At 40.6% G+C, this 9,537-nt stretch overlaps 1 protein-coding gene across 2 annotated transcripts in view; it reads right to left on the bottom strand.

The window, feature by feature from the left end:
* Positions 1–3,375: 3,375 nt before the first annotated feature.
* The window catches only part of HK1 (hexokinase 1), a 71,945-nt gene continuing 65,783 nt past the window's right edge, over positions 3,376–9,537 (bottom strand). For both annotated transcript variants that reach the window (XM_005281896.5, XM_065553495.1), the window contains 2 exons: positions 8,935–9,168; positions 3,376–5,184 (listed from right to left, as the gene is read on the bottom strand). In XM_005281896.5, coding sequence (XP_005281953.2) covers positions 5,040–5,184; positions 8,935–9,168 — 379 coding nt within the window. In that variant the 3' untranslated portion in view covers positions 3,376–5,039. The remainder of the gene's footprint in view (positions 5,185–8,934; positions 9,169–9,537) is intronic.

The following is a 9,537-nucleotide window of genomic DNA, read 5'->3' as shown; positions in this document are numbered from 1 at the left end:
CTTTCTATTGACTTTAGTGGGCTATAATCAGGCCCATGAATGAATAAAGAGTAATAAAGCCATGTTTGTAAATAAAATTGAAAGAGTAGACAGGGACAATTTTCCTTCCCAGTTTTGTTTTAGGCAGGGGAATGGATGGTACCTCTTCAATATCTGCCTAATAATCCCATTTATGCACCCTGTAGAAAATTCTGCTCAAAATTACACTGGTGTGACCCCATAGTTCTGTGGGTTCCCATCACTGTAACTGCAGTTTGGCACTGTCTCTTTCATCTTTCAAAGGTTCAGCTTTGTTTTTAAAGATTTCAAAAAATTACCAAAAGCTGTTCCTAGTCCTGACACTAGTCAACTATTCCTTGACTGTACAGCTTGATTTTTCCAGAGACAGCATTTCTCATCCACATGTGGCAGTCAGGGCTATTTCTGGTGGCACTAATTCCCAGAAGACTGTAGCACATGATGGGTAACTGCAGTCAGGAACAGGGTTTTTAAACAGTACAGTACCATTCAGATGTTTAATCTGGACATTATTTAGCTGGTTTTGGGGGGCATGCAAGGGTTTACCATTATTTTAAGAAAATGAATGGGAGTTAGAAAAAGAAACCTCCTATAGTGATGCTACTAAATATAGTACAACAGATAAAAAAATGAAAGCTCATTTTCTCTTACACACACACACACCTTGATAAGCAGTCTCTGAAAGAAACTGAAATGAAGACAGCTTTGTTTAATAAGAACCACCATGATTCCTTCTGCTACAGGAAATAAAAGCACTTCAGGAGAGATTCTCTGCTAAAGAAATTTGTCAAGTGTTCCTAGTCACTATAAGCCTGAGTTACACATCATTATGGGTCTATCCCTAGATGATGCAAAAAGGTGCTTTTTTCAACTAAGTTAGATTAACACTACTGGAAAGCCCCATTAACACCCTATAACCCCTTTACAATTGTGTTATAGTTGTCCATTCCTCAGCTACAATATGACCCAGCTAATTTAACTGTAATGATGTTAAAGTGTCTACACGGATGTTAAGGACAGCTTAACCTGAATTGATAAAAGCAACTAAACAGAGAGCACTAGTTCACTTACTGTGTCTGCCAACCATTTCAGATTCCAAGGCCAGAAGGGACCATTGCAATCCAAAATAATTCCTAGAATGTATCTTTTAGAAAAACATCCAATCTTGATTTTAAAATGGTCAGCGATGGAGAATCCACCATGACCTGTGTCCATTCTTCCAGAAAGCTAGTTCATCTTCCATCTCTTCTTGACATATAACCAGATTGTTTGAACTTTGGTGACTACCTTGAGTTTTCCTCCCACTAAACAGCTCTACAATACCCTAGTAAGGAACTGAAGGGTTGCTGTATTGAGGGAGTGGGATATAGATTACCCTTCTGGGCATCAGGTTGTTCTTTTTCTTGAAGGGTTGGGATAGCATGTTGCAGAGCTAGCATCACCATCCTTCCTTGAACTGTATGGCTATGAAGGTTGCAACTATTTTCTGATGGATCAGATCACTGATGTTTTTTGTTAGCCTGTTTCTGGTTCATATTCGGAGAATGTCTTCTAAAACTGAAGAAATCATCGCTAAATTTCTATGCAGGAATCAGAATATGATCTCTGATAAGATCTGTCATGTCACTGATGCAGTGGTTGAAAGTGGAGACTCTTTCCCCATCGTTCAGTCGGCACAGCAAAAGACAGTGGAGTGGAAGGCAGGTTGCATTATTTATAGCAATTCATGAGGTAACAAGAAGATGGCTCTCCATAATAATAAATAAAATCCTTCATAATATATAGATATAGAAATGATTAAATATTAAACTGCAGTTAAAATATCCAGTTACTGAGAACTGCCATCTACAGTTATTTTTGTTTTTAAATACCAAAAAAAGGAGTCCCTTGTATTCATTAAGGAAAAATTGTCTGAAGAATCTCATCATTCCAACAAAAAGAAGAAACAAAAAGCACAAAATAGTTTCAGAAATTAGGAAACTCTTTATTTTTACCTTCTGCTAATTTAAAATGAACAAAAATTGCTTGTTTTAAAACATTAAAATGCCGATGAGACCGTTGTAAGAGAAACACTAAAGGACCCTCAAATCAGCATGAGCAGATGACAGCATAACATGGGTATGTAAATGACACTTTTCCCATGAAATAAGGTTTATATGATCATTTTTAAATAACAAACATCTTACAAAGTAAGGATCATAGTTTTATTCTTCAAGCCACAAACCTTTAAATAATGCACTGTAAGACATCTCAATTACTGCTTGGTCAACATGGAATTTAAGACATTTTTAAAAATACAATCAAGACTTGCACTTCACTCTTAACACACTTCTTATGGGTAAGAAGCAGTTTAGAGATTAAAGTCCTGCATACATCTATCTTCTGCTTAGAAAAGAACTAGGGCTTCTCATCTCACATCAACTATCCTCCATGACAGCGAAAGTTCCACTGTTATAAACACAAAGCCACCTCCATGCTTATTGTCATCTCCTTTTTATTTATTATATATTATGAAGATTGGCCCAACCAAACATCCACATATCCAAGCACCTCCAAATTTAGTGGGAAGAGGTTTCACAATCTAAACTTTGAATAGCAGCAAAATTCAAATCTGGATCAGTCTCTCTATACTGAACCAAATTCTCAGATTCAAACAAATTCAAATTTACTAGTGCTCAAAAGTCAGATCCAAATTTTATGGCTCAAGCCATCTCCAAAAGATTGCTGACATCATAAATAAGATTCATGCAATTAAAATGATAGAAAATGTAACTTACACTAACAAGCAAACAAAAACCTTGTTCAGCATAGCAAGCTTCTCACTTTATTTTGTCTATCATTTTGGATTATAGATGCATATCTGGGTCTTGGCAGGCTGACAGCAGAGATTATGAGTTGTAGTTTCAACTAGAGGCACAATTGGCACACCTGCGAGAGCACAACATTTGTGCACACAAACTGACATTTCAAAATACAAATCGGGTAACTGCATATGCAAACCAGTGGATATGTGTAGTTACCCGACATATGTGGGTGTACAAATGTCAGATGGTGCACACAAACAAACAAGGCGGTTGTGGACTCCATAAGAGTATGTGCAGCTTTGCAGAGGTGCATCTATCATATTCTGGACTGAACAGCTGGCCAAATGTATTTCTAAGCAGGTTTGCTTTAGTACAATAGGCCAAGTCATTGTCATGCCTGTGGACTCCTCCTTAGTAATAGAGTACATAGGAATATAAAACCCCCTGACATTGCTGCGATTAGGTTTTATACCTTTATAAAACAGAAGAGCTTTGCAAAGTACCAAGCCATCATCCAACAGAGCCTCTTCCAGAAAGAATCACGGGACACCAGTTAACACACATCAAAAAAAGTTTAATATTTTCACAAATATCACTTAACACTAGTATAACTATTACTAGTGTGCAAAGTAAAAAGACTTTCTACCTTTGCAAAACCAGTTAGGCATGCAATTCTTCAGGTAGACACACACACACTTAAAGCTGCAAGTACTGTTTGTGACTCACATGTTACCTTACAACATTCAATCACAGTGCATCATAATGCATACTGAAATGTTATCAATAACTAGGGCAATCCAAATCTTGGGAGTGACACAAGAAGAGGGAAGAGTAAGCTGCATATCCAGATTTTCTGCAGGAAAAAACCATGCAGAGACCTCAATTCATTTCTGGTAGAAAAGGAGGAATTAACTACAAAGGATGCTCCTTTTTTTGCAGGAAAAAAAGTGTGACATGCAAAAGTTATTTAATGTAGACTGGCTTAACTTGCTTCTTGGTTTAAAAAAAATAGATGTGCTAAATACTTACACTGACAGAATCGATTCAACATAGGAAGGGATACTCAGTATGTATATCATCTTTGTCGTTGTTGTTTTAGTCCATGGAATAACTGGGCCTGGCATTGTTTTTGTGGTTTATGTTTTACGCACCTGGGTCCTTAACGTCCAAACCAAAGTCAGACCCTGGTATTTCCTTAGGATCATTAACTTTAGCTGGGTGTTTGTGTTTTGAGAAGGTGTTTAAACATTAAAACTTCTTTGAAGTGCAAAAAAAAAAAAACACCTCTAAGTAAGAGGGGGAATTTAACACTTCTGTATGATACTGTTTCAGTCTGTTTAGCTACAGACTCAGCAAAACAGCAGTGTGCTGATTTATTTAGTTAAAAAAAGGATAGAAAACTTTTACAAGAAATCTTAGACTCTGAAAAATACAGCAAAATCTGCTAAAGACCACAGATTTCCCATGTCCAGAGATTTGGATTACCCCAATCAATCACTTGATTTTACTAGTAAAGATTTTCCTCTTTAAACAATACATATTGTAGTTGGTAACACAACACTATTCACGGAAGCAATGGGAAATGCCAGTGATACCAGATTTGTGGGACAGAGCCATTTACTTTTACTGTAATAAAACATGAACTGAGGAAGCAAATAAGTCATATTCTAAGTCCCACTATAGAGTTACATGAGCACCCAGTGCTGACACACTGTAATATTTCCAGAGTCATTTTAAGTGAAACAACATTAGACAGAAATGCAGGAGGGAATTATTACTTCTGCTTCTATAAGCATAAACACCTTGATTTTATGTTCAGCATAACAGTGGTGCATTTAACATGGACGTAGTATCTGCTGGAGAGAATACATTTCATACAAACTAACAGTAGCTCTCATTAATGTATATCGTTTGGCTGTAATTTTATCTCAAAGAATAACTTATTTTGAAAGCTGCATAAATAATAAACTGATTTTCATGACCTAGAGATGGGGAATGTATGTACCAACCAGGTGGAAAAGAAACATGCAGATTGGGGGTCCAGAGATGGGTGATATTATCAACAGCACACACTCTATTTTGTATCCTATTTTTTATGTCATTAGTTGTATTTTTCAATAAAGCAGTGAATTCTGGTCTTCTACCAGTTCAGACTACAGAGTCGCAGCTTTATAAGAAAGTGCTCGAAAGGCAGAATTAAAGCCAGTGTTCTGGAGTTTAGTTTTGCTCAGCATCACGCAGTCTACATCCCACAGCAGTAATGAGAGCTGCTCCTTTCCCACTGCCATCTTCCGAAAGGAGGAATGTCACATTGCATTTTGGTGCGAGATCCTTTACTGTTTGGTGCATGATCCTTGAAAAGCTACAAAACAAACAGATAGGGATGTAAGTGTAATCCAGCAGCATCGCTACAGGATTCTGCCATGAGGAACATAGTCCCAACAAAATTCTGAACACTGGCTAGGCACATAAAGAGAGATGAAGAACATTGCTGGAGAGTGCAGATGATTGGGAGACAATATAACAATGGTTGTTATGAAAGGAAAAAGCTGTTTAAATGATAACTATTTAGTTCTACCCCTTAGCTGTAGGCGCATGGTTGCCTGAACCTATGCTACCTCTGCCCTTCCCTCCTACCATCATTAATGCGAGACAGACTCAGGAGTTTATCCTATCTCTCCACACACTCACTGGCTCTGGGAAGTCTATGGGGAAGCTCCCTTAAGCCCCACAGCTGATGAAGAGTTGTCTTTACCACCTGGGCTGCTTGCTCCTGCCTCCCACCACTGCTGCTACGAGGTAACTGTACCAAATGCACCCCTGCAGTCACACCCTACACACGACTATAATAAGCTTTGTACAAAATATGCCTTGTGAGGTATTATTTGAAAACTTATAACTCACTGGTCATTAATATCATGATGAAATATGTGTAGTAACATTATGTGCAAAGTTATAAACAGAAGCCGAAATTAGGTCTGAAATGTGTTTACCAGACAAGTCTGAGTAAACCAGTCTCTCAAAAAGAGAAAGAACAAGCTGACATCTCTAGCCAGGTGTCATCCAAGTTGATGAGCAATCACCTATCAAGTGGCCATTTTTTGGCAAGGAGGGGAGTTCAGGAACAAATGGATCCGCATGAAACCTCTTACCACAATACTCCATGACTTCAACCTCACAGCGGGAATGAGCTTTATCTAGGGGTAACCCTTGGAAAAATGCATTTCAAAGGAGGACTGGACTATAAAAGGGGGAGGAGGGGGACACCCCAAGGTATCTCTCCCTATCCATCTCTCTCTCTTTCACCTAAGGCGACAAAACAAACAGCCACTGGACTTTGGGAGCAGGTCCTGGCCTGAGAGTTTTGTCAGCAACGTTACTGGAAATATGTGGTATTAGACTTCACCTTGAAACCAAGTCTAGTTTGTTAAGTTTTAGTCCTAGGAAGAGTGTTCTCTATTTCTTTGGTAAGCATTTCTGAATTTAATGCCTTACACTTGTACTACCTTAAAATCTCTCTCTTTGTAGTTAAATAAACTTATTTTATTCTTTAATCAAAACGAATCCACTGTTGTGACCTGTGTGGGTAACTCCATTTAGGGAGACAAACTGTTGTATATGGATCCCCTTAGAGAGGCAATGAACCGAATATGTCTGGACTGTCGAGGAGAGGGCTGGACAGTGCAGAACACACATTTTGGGGGAAAACCCGGACTGGGAGTATGTTCGGGTCACCCTGCAAGTGGTAACCAAGGCTGGTGGAAGCCAGAGTGTGACTGATGTGTGGCTGGCAGGCTGCAGCTATACACACTCAGGGTGTTACCTGCATGCTGGAAGGCTGTTTGTGGACAGCTCAGTTGGGAGCTACAAAGCACTGTGAGGCACCCAAGTTTGCAGGGCAGGGGTGACAGCCGCTCATTGGTCTGGACTGCACCCCGGAATGTCACAGTAATCCTAGGAGCTCTCCTCTCTGATGTCACAGCAGGGAGTGGGGTGATGGAAGCAGGGGATTTGGGAAACCCATAAATGTATATATATATTTTCAAAAGTATACAAGTTATGGGAAATATATGACCTAGACCAGGGGTAGGCAACCTCTGGCACGCGTGCCAAAGGCGGCACGGGAGCTGATTTTCAATGGCACTCACACTGCCCGGGTCCTGGCCACCGGTCCGGGGGGCTCTGCATTTTAATTTAATTTTAAATGAAGCTTCTTAAAATTTTTTAAAACCTTATTTACTTTACATACAACAATAGTTTAGTTATATATTACAGACTCATAGAGAGAGACCTTCTAAAAACGTTAAAATGTATTCCTGGCACGCGAAACCTTAAATTAGAGTGAATAAATGAAGACTCGGCACACCACTTTTGAAAGGTTGCCAATCCCTGACCTAGACCCTAAACTACATGTTTACACAAAACATGGGTTGAGAATCACTAGCATTTTACTAATTTATTATCTACCCCCACTATTAGATACTTCACATGATAATCTGTCAGGCCCACATTTGACTGTCGAGGTATACTGAATCTACTGGTTCCTCACAGCCCTGCAAAAGTCATGACATTTTCCAACACAATTTATCTTTCACAAATCCACAGTGACTTACACACTGTATTATCTCTAAACCATTTCCTAATATATACATTAGACTTGCAATGTGCAATGTTTAGCTTCTTTTAAATAGTGGAACTATATTTACCATTTTCCAGTCACCTGGAATATTCTCAATATCAAATGATTACTTAAAAGGCTCTTTGGAGCAGGGACCGTCTCTTCATTCCATGTGTGTGGACAATGCCTAGCACAATGGTGTTCCAAACCCTGACTGGGGCATCTAGACACAACTGCAACACCATTATTAACTTAGCAGCAGTTAATGGTTGAGCTTTGATAGCTTATGCCATATCTTTCATGGAAGTAACCTGATTAGTATTCCTTTATTTTTGCCTACCACTGTTTCATTAATGTCAGTCTCTACAGTTCTTCCTCACTACTACACACAAACACCCTCCAAAGTTGCAATATCAAACTCTGATGCAAAGAAACCATTTAATTCTTCTGTCATTTCTTTTTCAGGAAGCAATAATTCTTTGCTTTTCTCCCCTATTTAATGGCCCTATTGCTCTCGCCTGTATTTCTGACCTCCAACTTATTTAATGAGTTTCATTACTTTTTATTTGGCATTGTAGCGGGGTGGTTACCTGCTCCTGCCCTGAGGGGTTTAAAGACAGCCCTGAGCGAGGGCTGTAGGAAGGGAAAAAGCTGCTAGGCTGATTGGGGAAGTAGCCGCAGCTGGGCCACGCCCCAATCAGGCCTCAGCTGGGCCTATATAAGAGGCTGGGAGCCAGGAGTGTAACAGTCTCTCTCTGTTTGTAGAGGGAGATGGGCCAGGGTGAGGGAGCTAGAGACAGGGTACCTGAGTGGAGCAGGGCTGGAGAAAGACAGAGGAGCCGGGGAGCTCCAGCCTGGAAAGCCCCAGGCTGCGGCCTACCAAAAGGCAAATAGGTACTGGGGGTTGCAGAGGGCAGCCCAGGGGTAGGCAAAGGCAGCAGGTCCAAACCCAACCTTGCCGATGACGAGTGGCTTATACTGCAGTCTGCCCCAGGGAGCGGGGGCTAGTTGGTGACTGGCAGTGGCCTTATTCTGAGGCGAGGTGGCGATAGTGGGTGGGGGTTCCCCGGGGAGGGGAGACCCAAAGAGAAAGGGGTTACTGCCAAGGGGCAGCCCCCCAGATAAAGGGGCACCAGGTCCTGGGAGGGACACGGGGGCCAAGAGGCAGTGGGACACCGGCCTGCAGAGGGCGCTCCGGAGCTGGGATGAGCTAATTCCCATGGATGACCAGCAGGAGGCACTGCAGAGGTGAGTCTGTACCCTTACAGGCATACTACTGCTAACTATTTGTGCTTTATTATTCCTTTTACAGTCTCTTATTCCCCTTATAAAGCTCCAACCATAATTGTTTTTCAAGCTCTGTTTTTGCTTGCTATTAATTTAAATGACTATTCTTCCCCTAACAGAGACCAGTATCTGACACTTCAGAGAAAGGCCAAACCTACAGCAATGTAGCACTCATTACAAACAAATGCAGAAAAAAATAATACTTACTGTGGATGTAGTTTATACAGCGTCCCATCTACACCAACTGTTATATCCAGGTGGTCTAATCCTCTGTTCTCTCTTATTTTATCTACAACAGCAGCCATTCCAGCTCCACAGACCTGAGCTCCTCTTCTCGATACTGCTCCACAAACCATCTTTACAATTATACTGTCATCACAGGTACCGTTCAAGCCCAGCTGCTGGAGGATTGTTCGTACCTGAAGCAATGCTAACCTGTCACTGAAAAGAAAGGAGAACAAGATGTTTGACCAGGTCACTGAATGAAGCCTTTAACAATATTCAGTATTTATACCACAATTAATACCTAATAAATTCTCACAACCCCTCTGTGAGGCACAGTGAGCTTAGGAGCCCATGAATGCCAACGGGCAGAGGGCACACCATACCATGACTTACATTAGGCCTGACACACTCATTGCCCCAACACACTATTGTCATAATCTGTATCTAAAAGATGTTGGGGAAAGTATCATATGCAAACTGGTGACACATTGGTCCCAAAACCACTGTGTGATGTATGTATGGGGTGAGTACAATGAGTTATAAATGTAGGATAAAACTATGTCCTTAAAATGTGTTTGACAGGAA

This window comes from Chrysemys picta, chromosome 7 (genome assembly GCF_011386835.1).
Source record: "Chrysemys picta bellii isolate R12L10 chromosome 7, ASM1138683v2, whole genome shotgun sequence".
Classification (NCBI taxonomy): Eukaryota; Metazoa; Chordata; order Testudines; family Emydidae; genus Chrysemys; species Chrysemys picta.
The sequence above is the reverse complement of the archived record's forward strand: the minus strand, read 5'-3'. Positions and strand labels throughout refer to the sequence as shown.